Source organism: Taudactylus pleione, unplaced genomic scaffold, assembly GCF_031769625.1.
Source record: "Taudactylus pleione unplaced genomic scaffold, aTauple2 ptg000040l, whole genome shotgun sequence".
Lineage (NCBI taxonomy): Eukaryota > Metazoa > Chordata > Amphibia > Anura > Myobatrachidae > Taudactylus > Taudactylus pleione.
This window is the reverse complement of record NW_028284442.1, coordinates 30,438,590-30,465,098: the sequence shown is the minus strand read 5'-3', so window position 1 is coordinate 30,465,098 and position 26,509 is coordinate 30,438,590. Positions and strand designations below refer to the sequence as shown.

Here is a 26,509-nt window from a genome sequence, read left to right as displayed (position 1 = left end):
AGGTCGCGACAAGGCTTTGTGTGAGTCACCACCTCCACGTTGCCGCCCACAAACGGTCCCTGCTTGTCAATCATTTTGCAAATAAAAACTGTTAGCGACATCGGAAATGACACTAGACGCATGTGCAATGCGACTTAGACGCATGCACAGATCACAATAATCGGTCAACTGCGCAAATATCGGCCTTGCATCCATCTCTGAATCAGACCCCCACAGCAGTGTTGCCCCTCTGCCTCTTGACAGGAACCGATGCTTGTTTGATTCTGGCAAGAAGCAGCATTTTAGAATATCACAGCTCTGAATCACTCTAGCCTTGGGTGGGGATCAGCCATTACCCGATAACCTGGGCCACAGGTAAGTAAAATGTAACATCTTCTCATCTCAGTGAATTTTAGCATTGGCTGGATTTTTTCCATTAAAAATGGACAATGGTTCCACCAGACTCACACGCTCTGTAATATAATTCAGCAAAGTCCCTGTTATAATGTTGCAATGGACAGCATTAAAAATGTCTGAACTAAAACTAAAATAAAAAAATAATAATAATAAAAAAAAAAAAAAACTCAGGAGCTACAAGTATTACTGTAGCTGGAGCAGTAATATCTGCAGTACTAAAAATTATTTGGTATGACAACACAATGTTGATTAGACACAGTTAAGATGTAGCATACAGAAAGAAATCTCACAATAAAATCACAATATCACTAGCAATTACAAAAATAAATCAATAAATAAAAACAGCATATTTTTCAACTATTTTGCAAATACTCTTTTCAGCAAACCCATTTGAAAAAAAGAAAAAAAAAAGAAAAAGGTGTCCAAAAAGTTGACAGTATATTATACAGTCTGCACTGATCTTAATGAGCCACAAGGTGGAGACACAGTGCCACTCACACTCAATTAAGTCACCTCTTCTTTAAACACAAACGCCTCAAAAAAAAAATTGTATGCAGAGAGAGCTTTCATGAGGATGCTAGAAAAACAGCTTTAAATCTAGACGACATTTGTTATTAATTTGGATAATACAATGTATAAACATTTGAAATTTCTTATAATGGCCCCAAGGTTGTCTGCATGACAGGTGTACTTTAATTCGTTAATATATAGCAATCATAACAATGTAAATAAATAATAAGTGCAAAACTGCTAATTTAATAATTATCCACATACTCTGCCATACTTTATGCTAACACGGAGCTGGACGACATACACGCCTGTATGCAGCAGTTTCAATCACTACTGACCATGCATGCAGTATGTACACGACAAGTACATTCGGACATCCGCAATCCTATGCTTATATACTCCGCATACACAGTGTGCCTGCACAGACACTCCGCAGTTATTAATAGATAGTAAACAATCAGAAGGGGAAGTACTGAGTGCACATTGCATTCATAGACACAGACAGACATTGCACTGGAGTGATTCCTTTCATTCACCCAAGAGCTCACTTGGAACCAGCCTACACATGCACACGCATCAATCATACATTGAAAAGAATCACACGAACATCCTGCCCTGACATAGAAACATCGTCTGCAGAAAGACCCACACGCATATTCATACGCACACCGACTCACAGACAACTACCCTGTCCCCCGTCCCATAAATTGCCCCACTCCCTTGTCCACCCGCAGCTCCTCACTTATCGCTTTGGAGGGTGTTGCTGCTGCTGCTGCCGCTGGGCTCTGGACAGCACCCTTAGGTGCCGAGTGCTCAGGAAGTAGATGCGAGCGATGAAACGCAGAGGAGCCCGGGGTGGCTGCTGCTGCTGACCGTTGCTGCGCCCCATCTGTGGGACGCAGCCTGGGGACTGGGCATTAGGACCCTGAAAAGGAGACAGCACCTCGGCCGGGATCAACAATGCAGGTGCCATCCCGCATGGCAGAGGAGGCAGACGGAATACAGCAGGGGGCATCTGTGAGGGGGCAGCAGGAGATGGGATTGATTGAGCACAGGCCTGAGGGGTCTGATCTCTCTGATTGTGGGGCTTTTCCTTGGGGTTGGAAGGCAGTTTCCTTTCGAGGGGCAGTTTGCTGGTTTGGATGGGCAGTTCTCTGGGTCGAATAGGCTGTTTGCCCCCAGGAGCCACATCACGAGACTTCATTTGAGGATCCCGGTTTGGGGGCATTTTGGTGGATTGAGGGACAGGCAAGGCCTGCTTGGGGGGCAGTTTTCTGGACTTTGGGGGAAGTTCCTGAAGCTTTGAGGCCAGGTTCTGGTCAGAGGGTAGTTTGGTGGGTTGTGGGAGCAATTCCCGGTCGGGAGGCAGTTCCTGGTTTTGGGGGAATGTGTCCTGTTCAAGTGTCTCTCCCAGAAGCTCAAGCAGCTTCTCATTCTGGATTCTGCGGATGTGACACTGAGCCCGGAGCAAGTGGTAAGAATCCAGGAACACAAGGAGAGGGAGGGAGCCCTCGAGGAACAGCTGGGAGAGGGCCTAGTGGAAGGGGAGTATGTTGTAGGGTCAGAGGAAGAAGTTGAGCCATGTTAAAGTGGTAGAGATGGGTAGAAACAAGAAAATGCCATTGCAATGGATGAAATGCAGTAAATAAGCAAAGATTTGAAAAATATGAATGTTAAAAAATATATATAAAAATAAATAAAGATATAAGAATTAAGAGGGTTAAATTGAAATATATGAAATTATGAAAAATTGGAGAAAAAGAAAGAAAAGTTAGCGTTAGATGTAGACAATAAACAAAGAGCAAACTTCATGTAATCAGTATAACAGTTACTTCAGACAAATCTATTTTAATTGACTATTAACCACTTAACTGGCATGGTTGCATGGGATGTGACTGCAGCCGGTTGTGCTTCAGCTGACACGGCTGCATCCCATGTGACTGCGCCGCCCTGCTGCGCCCCATGGCCTTTAACGTGGATATCTGTTCTGCGCATGTGCATAAAGCATCTCCTATGACTCCCCAGACCCCGACATTCTGGAGCACGGACAAAAGTGTGAGGGCGGGAATTTTGTCCCGTCCCCCCCCCCGAGCACTATTTGGCAGATCCCTGCATGTGCAGAGAACAGCTGCAGCACGGGGACCTGCTCATTAGTCACCACTGACACACGCTCCGGGGCACTCTGTATGTGTGGAGGGAGAGGGGTGGGGATCTACTTTCGGTGAGGGAATAAAATGGTCCATTCACAGATAAAGTAATATTTATACAGTGCATCCAGAAAGTATTCACAGCGCTTCACTTTTTCCACATTTTGTTATGTTACAGCCTTATTCCAAATGGAATAAATTCATTTTAGTCCTCAAAATTCTACACACAATACCCCATAATGACAACATGTAAAGTTTTTTTTGAGAATTTTGCAAATTTCATAAAAAAAAAACAACAACTAAGAAATCACATGTACATAAGTATTCACAGCCTTTGCCATGAAGCTCAAAATTGAGCTCAGGTGCATCCTCTTTCCACTGATCATCCTTGAGATGTTCCTACAGCTTAATTGGAGTCTACCTGTGGTGAATTCAGTTGTTTGGACATGATTTTGAAAGGCATACACCTGTCTATATAAAAGGTCCCACACTTGACAGTGCATGTCAGAGCACAAACCAAGCATGAAGTCCAAGGAATTGTCTGTAGACATCCAAGACAGGATTGTCTCGAGGCACAAATCTGGGGAAGGGTACAGAAAATGATCTGCTGCTTTGAAGGTCCCAATGAGCACAGTGACCTCAATGATCTGAAAAATGGAAGAAGTTCTGAACCACTAGGACTCTTCCTAGAGTTGGCCGGCTGTCTAAACTGAGTGATCGTGGTAGAAGGGCCTTGGTCATGGAGGTGACCAAGAACCCGATGGTCACTCTGTCAGAGCTACAGTATTCCTTTGTGGAGAGAGGAGAACCTTCCAGAAGGACAACCATCACTGCAGCAATCCACCAATCAGGCCTGTATGTTAGAGTGGCCAGACGGAAGCCACTCCTTAGTAAAAAGCACATGGCAGCCAGCCTGGAGTTTGCCAAAATGCACCTGAAGGACTCTAAGACCATGAGAAACAAAATTCTCTGGTCTGATGAGACAAAGATTGAACTCTTTGGTGTCAATGCCAGGCGTTATGTTTGGAGGAAACCAGGCACCGCTCATCACCAGGCCAATACCATCCCTACAGTGAAGCATGGTGGTGGCAGCATCATGCTGTGGGGATGTTATTCAGCGGCAGGAACTGGGAGGCAAGTCAGGATAGAGGGAAAGATGAATGCAGCAATGTACACAGACATCCTGGATGAAAACCTGCTCCAGAGCGCTCTCTGACCTCAGACTGGGGCGACGGTTCATCTTTCAGCAGGACAACGACTCTAAGCACACAGCCAAGACATCAAAGGAGTGGCTTCAGGACAACTCTGTGAATGTCCTTGAGTGACCCAGCCAGAGTCCAGACTTGAATCTGCTTGAACATCTCTGGAGAGATCTGAAAATGGCTGTGCACCAACGCTTCTCATCCAACCTGATGGAGCTTGAGAGGTGCTGCAAAGAGGAATGGGTGAAACTACCCAAAGATAGGTGTGCCAAGCTTGTGACATCATATTCCAAAAGACTTGAGGCTGTAATTGCTGCAAAGGTGCATCAACAAAGTATTGAGCAAACATATGTAAATGTGATTTCTTAGTTTTTTTTTTTAATTGAGGACAAAAAATAATTTATTCCATTTTGGAATAAGGCTGTAACATAATAAATGTGGAAAAAGTGAAGCGCTGTGAATACTTTCCGGATGCACTGTAGATCATTCAATTTTGTATAAGACACCTGAAAAAATTGTAATTTCAATACTTTTTTTAAAAAATTTTGTCTTTGGTTCACTGTTTGCTGGCTATTCTGACTAGAGGTATTATTCTTATACGCAAGATTCTAATGGCCTGTGGACTCGTTCGAGAACTTTACATCAATTTAACTTTGTTAACTGTCTAACAAAAAACAAACCAATAAACATGAAGTAAGAACAGTGCGGACACTGTGGAAGTGTCACGGATTTAGTGTGGGATTCAGGCTCATTACTGCGTCACTTAGCAGGATTTACATTTACCTGAAGCACTAGACTAGAGTTTACCAAACAATATCTGAATGCACAGTAAATAGTAGCTCCAGCGGGACCCAATCTCACTGATGCTGCACTACAAACAAACTAAAATATGCGTTAAATGACTGCCCAAGCCAAGTCCTGGTAATGGTCCTCACTTAAATTTAAAATGATGAATTTAGTGTTTCCTCTGTCGTATAGGTCTCTATAGTGAGCTTATAGGTTAAAAGTTATAGGGGTCAACTCAATTAGCTGCAATGTGCCGTGCATCGTGTTCCATAATGACACATCGCAAGACCCCCTACATTCCTTATTGAAATGACCCAATGGAGTCTTCCTTGGTATAGATGCAAAATCTATATCCTTTTGTAGTGATCTACAGTACGTGCTGGCTCATATTACAGTCATGTTTTATTGACGGCTCTGGGATGCAAAACATGGGAACCTTGAAAGAAAATGATCTGTGCCCCATAAAATAAGTATTATTTAAAAATAAAACTCTGCCACTGAAAAAAAATGGAATCTACAAATAATTTTAGAAAAATATGGAACTAATCTAGGAATGGAATGGGATTGAAATACCGGTTCAAATCCCGGCTGCACAAGCCCGACAGGAGGATATCCCGACTGGGGCTTTTAAGTATTCTAACCCTCCCCTCTCCCCCCCCCACCCCCTAAACCCTCCCTTGGTGGTGCCTAACCCTAAAATTCCCGGGGTTGTGCCTAACCCTAACCACCCCCCCTTCCAACACACTTAACCTAACCCCCCCCGGGTGGTGCCTAACCCTGACCTCCCCTTCCCCTAGCCTGACCCTAACCTTCCCCGGGGGGTGCCTAACCCTAACTCCCCCCAGGGGTGCCTAAACCTAACGCTCCCCCCCGCTGCCTAAACCTAACCCTCCCCCCCTGTGGCTAACAGTTAAGACGTGCCGGACTTAACTCGATCGGTCCAACGTCTGTCTTCCAGCATCAGGATTAAGATAGGCGTCGGTATTTCGATGCCTATCTTAAGTCCCGTGTTGGGCTTTAGGCGTCGGTATTTAAACCGGCGGCATGAAGTCCACCGGTCTAATAACTGCCTCCCCTAGGAACCATCAGGGCATACGTCCTCTCTGTATTAAACACTTATTGTAGTTTTTGGATTACAAATACACACCTTGTGCACCTGATTGTTTAAGGCCTTAGATGTTGAATGATAAAATTCTGACTGTCCACTTCTTCCCCTACTTCCAGAAAAGGCTGCAAATTCAGTATAAAGGGAAGGAGGGAGGCAAGTATCTGGTGCTGCAGTACATTGAAGCCGCAGCGTAACAGACGGGAATATGCCATAGAATACATAGCAATTTGTTTAGCCCATAATTTCTGTGTCTTATGGTCCACAAAAATAGGATACTTTTTCAGTGGCAATGAAATTCACAATTAATGTGCAATTCCTATAATAGCATAGACGGGTCACTAATGTCAAGTGTGTAACGTTTACATCTGCAATTGTACAATGTAGGAAAGCACGTTATACCTTCTAATTCGCAGCTACATCACAGATTTCTGTGCACACCTCCACTGAAGTGACCAGAAGCAGGCGACGTAGGGGATCGCGCATTGAACAGCACATCGCACCTAACTAAATTAACCCCTTAGAGTCCTGAACTTCTTGAGTGCATAAATGGACACATGCAGGTGCTATATACTAAAGCCTGTATTTGATAATTATACTTAAGAATCATAAAAATATACTGACCTCACATTCTGCCTCCGTACTCTGCAGCTCCTCCTGCAGGTGGCTGAGTGCAACATGTGGATTACATTCCTGCAAGAGGCACTCTGGAAAAGACCAATAGATAATTAGTTTTCACTTGAAATCCAACAACTGGGCCCAATGTCTCATTGTCATCGATTATGTTATTGACCGTCTGACAGCCAGAGTCAATCAGTATGGTGCAGGGTAGTCCCAGGGAGAAGGGAGAGGAATGCAATACAAGGAGTAGGACCAACCCAACATGTACTTTGTGGCAAAAAGATGGCACAATGATATTCAATAATTATTAAAGGGACTTCTATACATCACCTGTGTAACTCCAAAGATGTTATATCAGAGCTTTAATTACTTTATACAGCTGCTCCGACAAACAGTGCCCATGATATAAAACGCTTCCATCTGCCCTTATAAACATTTACTTGTTTGTGTACATCATCATAATAAACATGACCATCAACCAACTATACAGTGTCCGAAAAAAAAATATTTTAACTGAATCCACAAACCGATTTGATGGATCTCTTGTTTTCGGATCCAAACAGAATAGTGTTTTAAACAAGATCATATCAATAGAAATGTTACCATCCTCCAATTAGACCCTATTATAAAAAGAGAACTAAAAGGAAACAACGACTCTTGTTTTCAAGAAGGTGGATAATCTCCAAAGGAAGCTAGTTCCCAGTCATTTCAGTCATAAATAAAGCAAAGGCACTCTAGCACCATCAACTCCCTGGTTACTGAACCCATGTGGTTGCTATAGATGCAACCACAATATACGCATTACTTGTAAATACATAGTCAAATCGACAGAATATTTATTATTCAGAAATTTCAGGGCAGGAGTTTCAGATTACAGCCTAATCATTGGGGTAGATTTAATAAAGCTTGGAGAGTGATACAATTGTGAAACAAAGCACCAACCAATTAGTTCCTAACTGTAATTTTTCAAACACAGCCTGTATCATTACAGTTGGGAGCTAATTGGTTGGTGCTTTATCTCTCACAATTTTATCTCTCTCCCTTTAACAAACAATTTCTTGAATACAGCCGAAATATTATCAGACGCATGTCTAATCATAGTGTCGCCCGCCACTTCCCTGAGGCGCACTCCTCCAACCCTGAGCCGTCGTGATTGACCAGGTAGTGTATACTCCAGGTGGGTGGTGACCATTACCTCAGACTTTGTGCCAGAGAAGCTTATTGGATATTTACGCCTTGAAAACCTTATACCCAGACGGCCTCAATGAGACCATACAGCTGGACTTCTAATTTGGATCTACACATTAGTTTTTTGTTTTACTGTATATATCTTTTTAACAACTATATTCCTGTTTTGTGTTTTAAAACAGTGACGGCTCCAGGTGGGGCTGCAGCGCAGTCCAAAATTCAAATAGGGGAGCCACACCAACTGCCAGTGAGTGCCGGTCAGTGATGTTTGGCAGTTTTGGAGTGGCAGTTGGTGTGGCTCCCCTATTTGCACTTTGCGCTGCAGCCCCACCTCTGGAGCCACCACTGGTTTTAAACTGTTAATTTATTATATAGATTTGAAACAATCAACACTACAATTTTCTGTCAAAGCAGAGGTATTAACACAGCTGAAAATTAACAAAAGAGATAGCTGGATGGGTGCAATACATCAAAAACTAAGAACAGATACACCTCCCTTCTGATGAAACTGGGAGCCTCTGACCATGAGAAACGTGTCAAGAGTATATTAACACACCAGGAGCATCTATTATCAATACTGGCTGCAGATTTCCCTGGACTTGTCATTCTGCTAATGCAGAGACTGGACCTGTACATACTGCATAAGGTAATAGACAGCAACTAACACAGCGCTCTAATTAAAAATGTCTGTTACATATTTAATAAAACAGAAAACATTTAAAAAGTCATAGTAAATACACAAACACTATAAATGGATGAATATAAGCACAAGAGATATTCAATAACTGACATGCATGTCAAAATAATGCTCTTAAAAATAGAAAAAAAGCAGCCTTTAAAGGCACAGTCTGTATAATTGCACCAAACAAAGTTCAATAAGTAGTTGAAACTTCAGTGTGAGAATTTTAAGGTATTACCAGCTTGTCGTATTCTCCCGTGTAAATTTGTGGTAATGATGGTCAGATAGCTGTTAGAGACCAAAATTCGGAATGAATCTTCTATGGTGCTGGATCCAATGTAGTCAATGCTAAAGTCCCATATGAGCGTGTGTAGCTCAAAGCGGTCACTGATGTCGTTATGACCAATGGATATTCACATTGAAAAAGCTGCCAATCTGGCAGGGAAATGCGTTGGTGAGACACCCTGGTTCAGGCATTAGCACCTTATCCTTTACAGTACTGGGATCACCTTGTCCATTGTAGTTGGAATTACCAGAACGTGGAGACCGTCATTTGTCCTTGATTCAGCAGCATATTACATCAGCCTGGGACTTGCAGAGTCTCATTTCAGGACCTGGTCCACTGTTGGAGCACCCAGGAATATCCATTGGACTGGCCTTCAAGACGGAGTTTTATGGGTGTGCATAATTAGCAAAGACGAGTCATTGTACACGCCACTTAGTTGTATTTCAGCCTACAGTGATCACAGTGCTTGCGGTGGGGTAAGGTCTACCTCAAGCGCTGCGTGCAGCTCCGATTGTTCATACACTTCCTGGAGATGACGTGTGTTAAGAGAGAAAAGTGGGCGCCTTTATACCGGCATGCGTTCTCTCTGCCGTCGCTCTCTAACACATAGAGGGCGTCCTTACATCAGACACTGCGATCACAGAATTTGCATATCCGCCCCCTTTTAGCTGCGAGAGAGCGCAGCTTAGCGTCCGGGTCTGAATGAGCGCCACAGTCTCCTCACTACATACACATTTCCGGCTGCCAGCATACAGCAACCCTTTAACAGACACGGACAAGCCGGCATATATTGCTTTACTACTAAAAGAAACTGCATACTTACACTGGCTGTCTGAACACAGCGACTTGTTAATTGGCACGAATAGACTGGCATATATAAAACTTTACTCTGTTTAGGGAGTCCAGCTCACAGTTATTTACCGCCATCTAAATATATGGTCCGAAGAACACTACATTTACGTTGGAATTTCTAAGTAAATCTTATTAATCACACAGCGGTTGCCCCTCTCCTTTTTTCAATTGTGGGATGTTAACAATACTTTGGACACTATCTTTGCGAGGGACATAAACTAGCCACGGAATAAACTGACTGTTGTCCGTATAGAAACATATAATTCCCTGAATGTATCAAAAGATAGGAGGATCTAGTGGCTTCTGCAAACCACTAGCATTAATTAAGACCAATGTTATTGATAATTTCACTGGTTTGTGATGCTTTGTTAATTATATAGGTTTTCATATTACATTGTTTTATGTAGATTTAATGATAATATAAACCACAGTAAAAACAATTACTTAGTCTTCTATTAATATTCAAATTAGCGTGCCACCTTTTTCTTTTTGCATTCCTTAATAGTAGGTAGTAGGACATACTGTAGAAGCTGCCATTTTGAATAGTTGCTGGTGTAGTAGGTAGTTAAACCGACCTTCTCTGTTCTGTTGCACAAATTTGAAAGATCAGCAAATTCCCTTAATTAGAAACTTTGATACCTTGTACTCTCTAACAACCGCTAACTAACACAGCGATATCAGAGGAAGAATCCAGCACACAAAAAGTGCTTTGAAACTTGGGAGAGCTTTATTAATATTTATCACCTCCAACTAAGGAACAAATTTGGACTAGTTTTAAAAACACTCTTTGGTACAAAACTTGTGATCGCTTTGAGTTTACTTACTTTGTTGTCTCTATAGGTTTGGGGGGGGCTCCCTGCAACTTAAGATTTGGAAACTTGTATCATTTATGTAACTAACACGAGATTTCATGTCCTTTGCTATCATGACATTGTGTCTTCCTGTTATATTGTCTTCCGGTTACATTCTGGTCACGGGCACATGGAGTGCATTTAGCCACTTGCTGGTTTGTCTAGATCAGGCATTTCAAACTCCAAATCCCATCCGGGCCCATTATACAAGGTCTAAAGGTGCGTACACACTAGACGATATTTTACACGATTCGCCCGATTTCGACGCATCGGAACAACAAATCGTGTACAATATGTCCAATTCGTGAGTGTCCACTCACGATCCCGATGCACGTACCCACGGGTCATACATCGCATCTTCAGATCTTGCCTACAGCAGGCAAGATCTGCCAATATCGTACACGATGCCCCATAGATCGTTGGTCAGATTGGACACTTTTTAGCATCATATCGTGTCCTGGAGAGCTGGGGAGCTGCCTGGGAGAGTTCAAGGGAAATCACTCACGATATTGCATCGTGAGCACAGGGCTGTAACTAGGGTAGTGCAACCTGTGCCGTGGCACAGGGCACTGCAGGGCAGGGGGCACTGTTCGTGCCTGTCAATTTTTTGTTTATTATCATTCTCACATATCTTCCTCTTATTTTATCCCCAGCATCTCCTGGCCTCCCCTATCTCTTCCCTGGCCCTTCCCCATGAGGCCTTGGCCCTTTTTCGGGTGTGTTATCTCCCTATTTAAAAAATAGGGGGGCGCCAATGCTGTTTCTGGCACAGGGCTAGTTACAGCTCTGCGTGAGCACATCGTCTAGTGTGTACGCACAATAAGAGTGTGTGGGCCACAAGAAAAAAAAAGTCTAAAAGTTTATGCAAAGAGATGTCAAGTATCGGGAAAATACTTAGAAAAGTCAGGTACACCAACTTCGTTGAATTTGGGCAGCACGTTAAGGAATCTATATTTGAACCTCTATACACTCCTGCCTATACCTTCTAATGTCCTGCCTATACCTTCTAATATCCTGCCTATACCTTCTAATATCCTGCCTTTAAACCTCTAAGGATGACGCTAATTTTTCATATGCAGTCATACAGTAAATAAAGACTCCAGACCTAGAACCTGTGGTTCCAAAGCACAAAGTATTATTCCAGTAAAAGTACAGTCAGTTACACGCTATGATCGAAGTACAATGTAACGCAAAGAAATTATACAGACCCAAGTACAGTTATACATACGCAGCGCTCTGGACTAGATGTAGGCATCAGCAAGAAACCCCTCGTCAATCAGCATTCAGCACGAAGACTAGGAACCCAGGGTCAGAGCACACATATTTATACCCCCCCGGAAATAAACAACACAATAGAGAAGTTTGTTGCTAATTGGTCCTAAAGGAGAGGGTATATGTTACAAGGCATCTAACAAGTTGGTTCAAATAGACACAGTCCAGCCTCTAACAACTGGTGGTCTCTGGTTTCCCGCCTCATGCAAATCCTAACAGTTGGTCATATAATGTACATTTTGTTGCTTGAAGTCTCTGCGGTCCATAAGTTGAGAATGCATGTTGCGATCTCTACATCGATGTTACCGGAATACTGTTGAGAGAGTACGCATCAGTACAATACCAAACATGGCCTATTTATCATGTATAAAACCTTAGTTACAAAATAATCTTTATTTCATAGCAATTATAGTAAATGTGCATACTTGAATCTTATACCTTAAAGCTGATAGAACCTTGTATGTGAATATGTAATGTGTGAGTATGTGGGGTTTGATGTAAAGACGCTAGTTAACTTGGGGCAGATGCGTGTGCATGACCTAGGCATTCGCTAATATGCGACTAGTTAACAGCGCAATTGTGCGTATTAATGTGTGTATGAGAAATGGTGAAAGATGCAATCGCATGATGCTAATAGTAATATCGCCACATGTACTAAACTGTGAGTTTATCTAAGATGGCGTCTTGCGGCCAGTCGCAAGATGGCGTTGCTGCAATCCAATTTTAAACTGATCTTGTCTCAGCCAATTATCCAGCTTCGATAAAGTCATCACATGACACTGTCACTGTTGGGCGGCATTATATGTCTATTTGGGCCCACACTGTCGGGCCACATAAAATTTGCATTTGGGCCACATGCGGCCCACGAGCTGCATGTTTCACATGTCTGGTGTAGATCATAAAATAATATAACAGATTCTAGATCCTGTGGATGTGACACTGAGCCCGGAGCAAATGGTAAGAATCCAGGAACACAAGGAGAGGGAGAGAACCCTGGAGGAACAGCTGGGAATTGACCGAGTGGAAGGTAAAGTACATATCAGGATTATAGCAAGAAGTTGAGCAAGTTTTTTAAAAATCACAGTTACCTAGTACATTTGTATGGTAACTTGTTTACATATATAAACAATTGCTAGCAAAAGTATTCAACTCTCTAAAAAGTCCAAAGGTTTGTCTGTATTACAAATTACATTTATACATATTAAATATGTGCATTGAGTGGATTATATATGTGTGTAAGCATAAAAATATACTAGTTCGCATCAAACTATATAACGACAACATAAGACTCTGTTTAAAACAGTATTAAAATGTTGTAAAACCGTTTATACAGAGAAATAAAAATAATTAAACAATGTTTATGCTCCTTTGTATTTGTAAGAGAGCTGGGAGTTTGTCAGTGCTGCACGGAGGAGAACACGTGCCTATAGATGGAGCGCTAGCATCTTGCTCCTCTTAGGAAAGGTGGTCTACTCCAAGATGGTATGTCTGTGTTATAGCGTGGTGCGTCTGACCTCGGGTGGCCACTGATGGCGTCACTCTGCCTCTGTCTTTTCGCCACGGATCTCCGGGGCTCAGAAAGCCACCCAACGCGTTTCATACCCAGCAGGGTACTTTCTCATGGATGGACCTAATTTAGGGAGATTCTATTTATAATAGGTATAAGCAGAATCTCCCTAAATTAAGTACATTTTCAAACTCATAATTATTTGTCTGCAGTAGTTTAAAAAAAAAATACAAATAAAAAAGGTGCTTGCATAAGTATTCAACCCCTGCAGACTAGTACATGGTAGAACCACCTTTTTGCTGCAACAGCAGCTTTAAGTCTGTTGGGTTAAGTTTCTGTGAGGTTTGCACATTGTTTTGGGAGTGATATTTGCCCATTCCTCCTTGCACAATTGCACTAGGCAAGCCATGTTGGTTGGATGATGCTTATGGACAGCAAATTACAAGTAGTGCCCCAAATTCTCAACTGTATTAAGATCTGGACTTTTGACTTGACCATTGTAAACTATTCACTATTTTGTTTTTCAACCACGTCAGTGTTGCTTTGGCCTTGTGCTTGGGAACAGTATCCTGCTGAAAGGTGAGATTTCTCCCAAGCTTTCGTTTTTTAGCGGACTGAAGCAGGTCATCTCGCAGTATCTCCCTGTACTTTCCATCATCTAACCTTCAATACGAATAAGATGACCAAGTCTCCACTGAGGAAAAGCATCCCACACAACATAATGCTCCCACCCCCATATTTCACTGTTGGGGTGGTGTTTGTGAATGGTCAGTTTTAGGTTTGAGCTATTCTAATGTTTTCTGCAAAACTCCAGATGTGCTTTGAAATGTTTTTTTCTTCAGTATTGGCTTTTTTTCTAGCCACGCTCCCATACAGGCAAGTTGTATACAGTGCTCTTCATATGGGTGACTGATGCACCTTCCCTCCGTCCTCAGGGAAATGAACTCTGTTGAGGGATTGTCTTGTAGGGAGTGACTGAGTGGTATGATGCAGCTTCCATTTCCTCACAATTAACCAACAGTTCTCTCTGGGATATCCAAGCACTTGGATATTATTTTGTTGCCTTTCCTATCTTGTGTATGTCAATAACTTTGTCTTTTATTTTCCTAGAAAGTTCTTTGGTCTTCTTTTTCAAAGCTTTCCTTCAGATTCACAGTATAACCATTAATTGAATGAAGGTGTCTTTTTAATTTTAAATTATTATGCTGTTTTTAACATGCAAAAGTAGATAAAAGTAGACAAAGTCCGCCTACTTCCGTATCATGATAAAATCTGTTAGTTGGAGAGAAGTTGGCTTGTCTGGTGAAAAAATTGGTTAGCAGTGTGGAGTAAATTTCATGATTGTTAGTTGGACAGACAAGTTGCTGAGCTGGTTAGTTGTATGAAAGTTGTTAGATGTGTGGCCAGGTTAAGGCTGAATAAATATTATACCTAAGACGGTATAGTTGTAAAACTGTCCTTAAGTTTCAGAGACAATGGCAGGTTTTATTGTTTTGTTAAGGTCTCTACTTTTCAACTGCAATTATCTGCATTTAAGAAGCCTGTCAATAATATTATAACCCAGTTCAGGTATTATGTCATAATAGTCATGGTAATGCAGCAAGGTCCGCCTAGAGATTTAACATGATACTGGGGGAGATGTACTAAGCCTGTCACACTCCGGACTATTAAAACCACTTTTTTACCTCTCCGGTGCCTGTCCAGGATAGCACAGAGGTCCGCTCACGCTGCACATTGCTCCCGGCTGGTGCTGAGGTCTGTCTGTGCTGCTCCTGTCCCGTCCGCTCAGTGTCCTGTTACTGAGCATGGAGATGGCTCTCCGCAGCCTCTTGCTTACAGCGTGTTTTCCCAGCATGATGGCACACAGGCTGCACGCCACAGTTCCCTCCTAACCAACAGTATGAGCATGTTGGACTCTGTCACCTCATGCTCTTCCTCCACTCAGAGCACTGCTCCCAGACCAGCTGATCGCAGCATCCAATCCCTGGGGATCCTCCCCTATAAATTCCATTTCCAGAGTGGCCTCTGTTGCCAGTACTATATTGCTTCTTGCTGAACTTACAGCTCAGTGCTGAGCTCCGAGGTGTATCTGAACGATCTCAGTCCGTTATATCCAGTTCCTATAACTGGTAAACAAGTCTCATATACCATCTTGCACACCAGTCTGGTTTTTACCACTGAGACTTGTTCTTACAGCCACCATCAATTCCAGCCGATACCTCCAACCATCGGTCTCATCCGACGCTTCTAACGTTGGACTGTTATCAATTAAGTACTTCAATTCATCAACATCAGTTCCAATCGATCAAGTTCATCAATTCATCAACATTGGACTCTTATCAATTAGGTTAATCAATTCTTCAACATCGGATTCAAACACATCAAGTTCTTCAAATCATCAACATCGGTCTCAAACCGATCCAGCTCTCAATCCAGCATCATCGGTCCCAATCCGATTCTGTTCATTAATTCAGTATTATCATCTCCAGTTCTCATTCCAACCTGCTGTTTAATAAAGACATTCCATTTCTGTCCAAGCCTTCGGGCCAATCATCCACTGCCGTATCTCTATCTCCTCACATCAATACATAAGGAAGTCCTGGATCAAGCCACCCATGTTTTTTCACACATCTTTGATCTCCCCTTCAGCCTCCCACACCTGTTCCTACCCAAACCAACCCTCATGCGTGACAAAGCCTTGGCGGGAGATAAAGTACCAACCAATCAGCTGCTAACTGTCATTGTACAGGCTGTGTTGAAAAATGACAGCTAGAAACTGATTGGTTGGAACTTTATTTCTCTTAGTACATCTACCCCTAAATGAGCCTGCTCAGCACCCCAGTTTCCCATAAGATGTTGGCCACAACACAAGGTTTTAACAAATTGCATAATATATGTCCAAACGTGTTTTCAGTAAGGCTATAGACAACAAAAATTATTCTGAAGGATGCACTTGGCCAAGCAGGCCAACGGTTGGAAAATCCTAACTTAAAATGAAAATGACCCTGAAAAGTTTGTACAATATTACATTTTTGTCCTTAAAACAAGTGCCTCTGGATTACATACTGGGTTGTCTGCAGCATGTTCACTGGATTAATGTGATCTTTGTGTAAGAATCCTCGTGACTATTCAAATGCAAGAAAAACAACCTCCTCCCTCCCCCACACTAGCTCCGCCCACCTCGTTAGAATAAATAGTTCACTTTTCTGTATATTAAGAAAAAAGTAGCAAGTTTACCAATTCCATCCCCTCCCCCCCAAGCCCACTGCAGTACACAGCAATCTTCATCCACATTACACAAAAAAACAAGGGGGGGAGAGATTATCAAACCTTCTACACAGTGGCCCCTAGCAACCATCAGCTTCTAGGTATAATTTATTAAGTACATTCTATAAAATATGTAGAAGCTGACTGGTTGCTATGGTCAACTTCTCCACTCTTTAGAAGGCTTAACTCATCTCCCCTTAAGAGTACTCTGTATAGTTGACTACAATAAGCGTTAAAATCTTTATCAAAGTTTCTACTAAAACCAAAACCACTGCGTCTAGTTCACTAGAATACACAGCAAACTCTTCACCTAAATTACACTAAATCCCCAATATCGCCCCCATAGTTTAATAGAATATTAAAGTAAACACCAGGACAAAAATACACAGCAAATGCTTTATCCTATGTATACTAAACACCGAGACCACTCAACCTGGTGAAATAGAATACGCAGCAAAATGTTCACCAGTCACACTAAACACATAGTTAACTAAAATACACAGCAATAAAAATAGCATTGCTAACGAGCTGGGGACGCTTCTGTACAAGCGTGATGGTGCATTGCGCAGAAGGGACCCCAACGCATTAATAAATGCTTGCTTTTAGCAAGAAAACATTTAATTTTTACCTTTAAAAAGTCACCACTATGGCCATCCTGAAATGGCGATGGTGATTGGAGGACAGCGGCGTACTCGTACTGCCGCTGTCCTTGTGCAATATGCTATGGCTACCTTCCCAACGCAAAGCATGAGAAAGCTTTCACACAATATGGCCAATAGACCAATATACATAACAAAAAGCTCTAATTCTGGAGAATACAGACATTTTTGTCAGAGTTTAAAAAAATAGACCCCATAATCACATACATAAACATAAATGAAAAAAAAAAAAAAAACACAGGAAGAATTGCACACAGTTGCACAGTTTATGTATAGTGCATCTGTATGTTGTTTAATTGAGCAAATAAATATTGTTATGCATGCCTAGTTTAAAACATAAACAAACATGGTTCAGCGGTACAGCAAAATATGCCAAAAGAAACATACAAGTAACCCACGCAAACATGCTAAGGCATACCAGGTATGTTCACATCAAGGACTTCTAGAAAGACACAACATCTGTGGACATTTTAAGAAAATCTGTAGTTGTGAATTTGTTTTTGTTTGCACATTGATTTTCTGAATAACTATGGCGATCCTAAAACATTCCTACCAAATGCGTATTTACCATACAAACAGCTACCACATAAGTGTGTAAAAAAATAAAAATAAATAAAGCCTTTTGGCTGATTTACAAATATATCTTAATCACTAAATAATAATAAATATTTCTGTACGTAAAAATGACAAGGGTTAAAGACTAAGGACCTCATTCAGAGCCGCTCGCAAAATGCGAGCGCTCGCTCTGAATGAGGGCGGCCGCTTCTTCTTTAAAAGCCGGCCTCCTGGCCACCCACAGCTTTAGCGAGTGACCAGGTGATGGTCGAGACCATCGCGACCATCGGGGCATGCGACAAGACCCTTGGGGTAGGGTCTCGTCTCCCGCAAGAGCAGGAAGCTACCTACTGACATCACTGCTGATGTCATCACTGACATCAGTGCTGATGTCAGTAGGGCCGCCTACAAACGGCAGGCGTTCCTTCAGGAACGCCTCAGTTTGTCCGGCCACCCCCCTCCCCACCTACAAAACGGGGTGAGCTGTCGATCAACATCGACAGCCACCCCTTTTGTAGCGAGCCCCGGAGCGAGTGAATTTGTCACTCGCTCCGGGGGTTGCGCACGCGCACTGCGGCCGTTGCGCGTGCACAGGGCCTCACCATCGACCCGCTTGCGAGCGCACAGCGCTTGCGATCGGGTCTGAATGAGGCCCTAATTCCCTAACAGTAAAAAATATATATATAATTTTACTGGTTGTCAAAGCTCCTCCCCTGTCATTTTACTATACATGAGAATGATTATTTTACAGGGGAGGGGCTTTGACAATCCTGAACAAGATCAGCTGGAGCAAGGAGAACTAGATAAGATCTACGTACTTGGGCCACTAAGCCGTGAACACAATTTTGCTAAATTAGAAGCTTAAATTAACAATTTCTTGTATGACTATAACAATTGTAAAAGCAACTTTAACTTCTGCTAGTCCATATTTCTGCTTATTTAATCAGCAATTCTTAGAATATCAGCTGATGCATTATTAACAGTAACATACAGTGGGCTGGATGCAGAAATGTGTTTATTGCGGTCAAACCTCCGAAAATACAGTTTTCAGGGGGTTGACCGCTCACCGCATATATGCACCAGCACCCCGAAGTCCCTCCATCGCAAAGGACAACCCTTACCAAGAGAGCTGTCCTTTGTGATTTTATTTATGCATACCAGTGTTATTTAGGCCGGTAACGCCGGTATGCATGCGATGAGTGGCGGGATGTATCGCATGCAAAAGGAGATGGTTGATACATCCCGCACAGTGTTCTATACAATTTTAACACTGTAATTATGTTTATCGATTCAGAATAAACAGAAATACGTGTCAAAAAATTGACTCAAGCATTAGTTCATGATTAGAATCTATATAACAGGAAGAGCTCCCAGGAACACAAATAGGAGCAGTGCTACTCAAATCCAGTCCTTGGGACACACAAACAGTGCATGATTTCCAGATCTCCTCACAGAATCCCAAGAGAATTAAATTAAAACCACCTGTGGATTTTTTTAAATGTGTCAGTCAGTAATAAATATGCCTGGGCTCCAGCAAGGAGATACGGAAAACATGTACTGTTAAGCTGGCCACACACTAGACCAACTTACATCCAACCAGCCAACTAGTTGATTGGTTGGAATGAAAATCTGGTAAGGTATGAAAGCAAATGACAATCAGCAATTTGCTCTCAAATGCTGGAAAATGGACAAAAACTGTTGTTTGAACAAATTGTTTAGATGAAACATTTAACAAACTTGTCTGAACGATCATTTTCATCTGTTTTCTGGCATTTAGGAACAAATTGTTGATCATCAGTTACTCCCATACGTTACCAGATTTTCATTCCAACCAGACAACTAGTTGGATGGTTGGATGAAAGTTGTTCTAGTGTGTGGCCAGCTTAAATGTGTCCCGAGGACTGGATTTGAGAAGCACTGCAATACAGGACATCACTCACGGATTTTTCGTAGTTTTCCACGACAGGATGCACAGGTCTCGCGCAGCAGCTGGTACTTAATTGCCAGGTTGGCTTTTCCAGTCTCCAGACGTGGACGAAGGGACAAGTTTTTCTGAGCAAGCTCAAAGTTAGAAGCCAAAGAAGTTTTTCTCTCCTCTTGAAGCGACTGAACCTGCGGGAAAGGTAACAGAGAAATAACAAAAGGAATAGGAGTAGGTACCAAGAAAAGGTAGTTAGAAGATAAACATGGATGGAGAATAGTAAATGGCACCTGGGGATGAGATTATGACTCACCAATGGATAAATAGTTGCGCAATGAAAAAAAAAAAAAGCGGTTTTGCAGTCTTTTATCACAATGTCAAACCAATGGTTCTCAACCTTCGGGCCAGGACCTAGAATGTATTTATCCACGCCACTAAAGCTGGCCACACAAGCGCTGGAATATCACAGCCCATGCCAGGCAATTGGCCCGATATCAAAGTATGTGTGCCTTCAAAATGACCAGGATCCAGATAAAGATCCTATCTAAAAGGATCTGATTATTCTGCATGGTAGAAAATAAGTTTGACAGATGAGCAACATCAGCCTATGTGTATAGTGATCTTCCGCCACACTAACAGTGTAGCCAGACGTAATCCGTAACTCCGTAGCTTGGCACAAGAGCTGAACAGCTAGATAGTGTCAGGATTTGGCACACCACAATCTGGTCTTTGCCAACTGTTTGTGTATTCCCAGTAATAAACTAATTATTAATAATGTTTGAATATCGTGTTAGAAAAACTCAGAATTACCTATCATTGCATTTCATAATACAATAAATTGTAAAAACATAAGAGCAATTAACAAGTAGGCAAAAACTGAATCATGGGATGTGAAGCTCATTTACACACACAATTCGGGTTCCAGAAGACTAAAGATTTACACACAATAAGTTACTGCTTGAATTATCCTATCAGCAGTACATTAGTTTACGGATATTAAGGCATAAATCCGGCACAAGCCTAACACCGCTATAAGTCAGCTTCTTTGTTACATGGAATAGGGGCCGCGGCAAAAGGGTTTGAGAGCGATATATGGAGGAAAATCTGCTGCTGACTTCACGCGATTCCCTGTGACAAACTTCTGTGGATTCTAGTAAATGATTTGAAGAGTTTACATTAAGTGGACCATTCTGTAGTATTTATATATTTGTCATAAGTCTATTGCTTATGTCCTATTCATAATGACTATTGTCATAATTTTTATTATAGTAGTTATAAAATGTACCCCCATTGGCATTTTCTTTACATTTTATTTTCTTGCATCATAGAACAAAACTGAATATAATCTGAAATTCTTACCACTGATCAACCAAATGTTCAACGATGTCAAAAACAAAATATAAAAAAAATCTTAAGCTTTTCTCTAATTACACATAAAAAAATAGACGATAATTGGGGACATATGTATTTCGTACTTTAACAAAAATGCACCTAAATAAACCAATAATTACATTTTTGGAGACCACCTGTGAACACTGAGGGACATAGTTACGAATTGCCAGCTGTTTTCAAGCTGCCACTTCTGGGCTTTGCTAATATGAAGTGCAAATCCTAGTGTGTTTTGTATTTAATATTAATAACGCTTTAAATTTTGAGGTCAAAGCCGTCGCTTCGTAAATATAACCCTGAAAGTGTTCCAAACAATTTCAAAACAAACATACCTGTCTGTGAGAGGCTCCAGAGTTTGCTACTGCATTTCCAAACAGCAGCTTCATCATAAAGATCAAAGAACATTCAAAGCAGATCTCAGAAAAGGTTACTGAAAACCATGAGTCAGGGGGAATAGTATACAATTGTAAAGACTTTTAATAAACACTGAAGCCCATTCCAGTCCATTATGAAATGGAGAGTACACAGGACAACTACTAATGTCTAGAACAGACTGTCCTCCAAAATGGAGCATCATTGGAAGATTGGCACTTTTAAGTGAGGCCACCAAGAATGATGTGGCAGTTGTGATGAAGTTAAAGGGGAAATGTATCAAATCTTCTAAAGGTTGGAGAAGAGGACAAGTGGAGAAGTTGCCCATAGCAACCAGATAACAGCTAACATTTATCAAGAATATTCTATAAAACGATGGGTAGAAGCTGATTGATTGCTATGGCCAACATCTTCACTTCTCCACTCTTTAGAAAGTTTGATACATCTCCTCCAAAGTCTTTTAAGTGAAGATCCATGGAACGACAGTAGCCCGGGCATTTCAGAACAGTGCTCTTTTTGGGACAATGGCAACAAGAACGCCATTGTTGAAGAAAAGTTGCATGAGATCTTGGACTGAAAGTATGTGGCAGACCAAAGTTGAGGAAGACATTATGGCTTGGTGAGAACAAGATTTATTTTTTGTACCCAATAATAGGCCCTATACTTAGTGCAAACAGGATACTCAACACCCCAAGAGCTCTATAACTACTGTGGAGAATGTTTGCCAATGCCTTAATGCTCTGGGGGAGCTTCTCTGCTTCTGCAAATAGAAAACTTGGCTAAACGGACGGAGCAAGATATAGATCAATTTTGCTGCTGTCTGCATGAGACCTAGGAGTCAGGAGAAGATTTATATTCCAGCAGGACAGTGACTGTAATCACACAGTAAAAGCCATATTGGAGAGGCTTAAATAAATAAATCCTGGAGGTTCCCAATCAAAGTCCAAAGGGCTTATGTAATAGGATGCGATTTGGTGCCGCTGTGGGAAATCCTGCGGGTCTTCCCATATTTTTAACGCAGCAATCAGAGCCATTTTGTTTTTCTTCATGGTATGAATTCATATAAATAAAGAAAATTTTTATTCCATAATATTTTATTCATCACCATACCAACATTTTTTTTTCACATCATTCCATGTAACAGTGGAGCTTACTGTATATATTTTCTACCACACAACAAAACCCACACTAATCTACCAATTTATTTATGGACTGTGATATGAGATCCAGGTAAATATTTGCTGAACATACCAACTCAAGACAGATATTGCCCTGGTTGGAATAGAACCTATACCCCCAAAGCTGTTAGGCTGGGTACACATCAGGACGATAGACATGGTTGGGATGAATTCCCTTCATCCCGGACCAAGCGAGATTGCCTGTACACACTGTGCAGTCCTATGAACGACGGAACAATATCTTGTTCCGTACTTCACTGAACTGCACCACATCGTACACAGGCCCTGATTCAGAGCCGAACACTCTTTGTGAGCGCTCGCTCTGAATCTGGGCGGCCTGTTTTTTTTTTTTTTGGACGGCCTCCAGGCCGCTCCCTAAGCTTGCGAGCGGCCAGGTGATGGTCGCGATTGTCGCGACAATCGCGACCATCGGGCTTGCGACGAGACCCTTGTGGTAGGGTCTCGTTCCCGCAAGCCCCAGTGAGCTTCCTGCTCTAATAGAGCAGGAAGCTCTCTACTGACATCACGAATGATGTCAGTAGGGCCGCCCTCAAACGGCAGGCGTTCCTTTGGGAGCGCCTCCGTTTGGACAGCCACCCCCCCTCCCCGCCTACAAAACGGGGTGAGCTGTCGATCAACAACGACAGACGCCCCATTTTGTTGCGAGCCCCGGAGCGAGTGATTTCTCGCTCGCATGTGTGCAATGCCCGCCCATCGACCCGCTTGCGAGCGGGTCTGAATTAGGCCCACAGTATCTTCTGATTGGCTGTGCAGCATATCTTCTGATTGGCCGTGCAGGAGAGCCAACCAAAGATATCATATACGACCCGTGTGAGCACGAAATTGGGGGCGTACACACTGTACGATCTGCACGATATGTTGCTCCAATTTTCCGGGAAAACAATGTATCGTGCAGATGTCCGAGTGTGCACATGGCCTAAGGCGGCTATGCTAACCACTGTGCCACATGACCTAAAAAAATTATAATGTTACAATTAGCAAAGGACGTGTTAACTGTTTATAGCCACATTGGCCCTCTAATTTTCAATAGAACTACCCACCACATCACTACACGTCCTGCAAGTGCAATCTAATAAACAAATGATTTATTTTAATTCCTATAAAAAAAGATTATTTCTTATTGTAATACCTATAACCCGTGTTTTCTTTAGTCATATACACTACTGATATTAGACTCGGATTGTATCTGTGATAAGGAATTACATATAGATAGGATGGTTTAAATGGGCAGAAGTGATATCGATAATCCAAAGGGAAACTTTGTGTTCTCTCTCAATGTCAAGGTATGCATTCGAGTTAACAAGTAGCATTTACAGACGGACTGCAAAAGCCCAATAAATAGTAAGTTGCTATGTTAAAGTAAAAGAACGAGTATGCAATCAGTAAGAGATGCAAAAATGGTGACACAACAGTAGGAATAACAAAGGAAGGTTTGTGGAAATAAAACAAAATAAAAAAATAAAAGACATAAAAACAATAACAAAAGACGTTGAAAAATAATACACAGAAAGCATTGCAAAAACAGGGTGTCATGCAGGTATACAAAAGATAGAACTAAGCAATAGGATGAGAAGGAACACCAATGACAATAATGAGATAGAAAGAACAGGGAACAAAGGAAAGATGTAAGGGGTGGGAGACGTAAAGAAAAGACAAAAAAAAAAAAAAAAGAAGACAGACTGAGGGATCAGCTCACCGATACAAAAGCATGTCAACACCAGTAGGCCTGAGACATCATAACAAAACACTGCTGGCAAAATGAATTCCATTGTGTGTGTAATATATATATATATATATATATATATATATATATATATATATATATATAATATTATATATCTCAATCAAAGCTCACAAATGTCTGCACAGATTAGGAGGCCTCTATGGATACGTGCATCACAAAGAGGGCTACAGGTTCTGTGTACATCATGTAGCTGTACTGTAGTTACAGGCGGTGTGTTAGCATAGGAATATGTGGGTGGTACAGGCCTAGTCTGTGGCTGCTACTATCTCTGCCCATACATACAAACATGTACTGTGGTTGTAGGCTTATGTGCACATCACAGATAAGTCTCAGCTTGGCGAAGACACCAACCTACAGTATACGCTGGATGGTCAGAGAGCTTTGTGTAAACACAACACAGCCAGTGAATGAGTGTATTAAGCATCTGGGTATATGACAGCCACAGAGGATGTTTGCTAGGAGTGTGTGTGTATCTCTGTGATGCTGCAAAGGACCCTGCAAAGAAAACAAGGTGTGGATAGTCCCTCATCTGGAGGAAATGTCAGGGATACAGGCAGCAGGAACAGAACTGAATAGTACATGCACAGCACACACTCAAAAAAATAAACTCAATCTGTCTAGACACTATCTCCACATCTAGACGAAGTCATCTGTGGCTGGGTAGGAATGGGGCTTGCTTTTATTTACCAACAAGGTGAATGGCTGTACAGATGCTGGCGTGGAATAAAATTGCCTGCATAATAAGCATGAAAGTCAGACTCTGCTCCTGGTAACAATGAAAATGCAGTGATTTGCAGGTGATCATTTCTCTATGTAAAGAGACACAAGAGGGGCCTATAGAAACAAGCACTTGGACTCTGAGGTGTAGAACCAGCAAGGTCTGGGCATTGCATCTATATAGTGTAATGTAAAGTCTTGGCCATGAGTGCGTCTATAGGTGATGCTAGCTCCTTATACAGGATGGGAATAAATAAAAGCTATTTATGGCAGCAGCTGAGGGGATGATGTAAAGGCTACAAAGGCTCCATTGATGGTACACCAGCAGGAAGGTGTCTGGCTGGCCCAGGCTGCATGGAGACATACTGATGAGGGCATAGAGGATGGAGGCAGCTTTCATGCATGCAGCCCGGGATGGCATAGGGTGATTGTACATGCATTATAGGGTTCCAGGCTCAACAGGCAGGGTCTGCAGCTGCCCCATGCATGCACATAGCAGCACCCACACATACACAGGGACACTACCTGCTCGCTCAGGCGGACGATGCGCTGCAGCTTCCCCTCGTCCTGCAGCAGCTGCCGGAGCTGCTCGGTGCTCAGCACCCCGAATCGGTCCGTTGGGCTGGAGCCGCCGCCGCTGCCGGCCTCCGAGGAAGGATCAGTGCGGGTGGCGGGCTTCGAGCTACTGGGCTCCGAGGATGGGTGGAGGCGTGCGGCCCCCGGCTTGGCGCTGTCGTGCTCCGGGGACGGGTGGGAGCGGCTCCCCGGGTTCATGCTGCCGGGCTCCGGGTCCACTCTCAATCCCGCGGTCCCCGCAGTCTGCAGCGGGGGGGTGCAATTACCCGGAGCGGCCAGCAGAGGGCGCCCGGAGCCTTCTCTATGTGTGTCCAGCAGCAGCAGTAGTAGTGTAATAGCTGCCGCCTGGAGCTGTGTCTGCCTGTACACAGAGCTAAATATACCCCATCACCACACATACAGTCATACATACATTTATATATATATATATATATATATATATATATATATATATATATATATATATATATATATACATATATGTACTTAACTATGTGCTATATATTTATTATTACAGTCTCCGTAGTCACACGGGTATGTAGCAGCTCACCAACGTGTACCACAGACACCCTACATAGCAACTACCTGTGTTGGTAACTCTGGTCAGAACATAATGCACAGTACCAGGGATTCCCTGTCAGGGATACATTTATTTCTCACATGAATCAGAAGCATTGGGGTTATTTATTTATGTGAAAAATGATCTAA

At 42.3% G+C, this 26,509-nt stretch overlaps 1 protein-coding gene across 1 annotated transcript; it reads right to left on the bottom strand.

The window, feature by feature from the left end:
• Window positions 1-790: 790 nt before the first annotated feature.
• On the bottom strand, window positions 791-26,079 carry VPS37D (VPS37D subunit of ESCRT-I). The gene is made up of 4 exons (XM_088454043.1): window positions 25,751-26,079; window positions 19,824-19,995; window positions 6,771-6,853; window positions 791-2,440 (listed from the first exon to the last, which is right to left on the bottom strand). Exons 1-4 carry the CDS (start codon window positions 25,997-25,999, stop codon window positions 1,649-1,651), a joined length of 1,296 nt encoding a protein of 431 aa, XP_088310169.1. The 5' UTR covers window positions 26,000-26,079; the 3' UTR covers window positions 791-1,648.
• Between the last annotated feature and the right edge of the window lie 430 nt (window positions 26,080-26,509).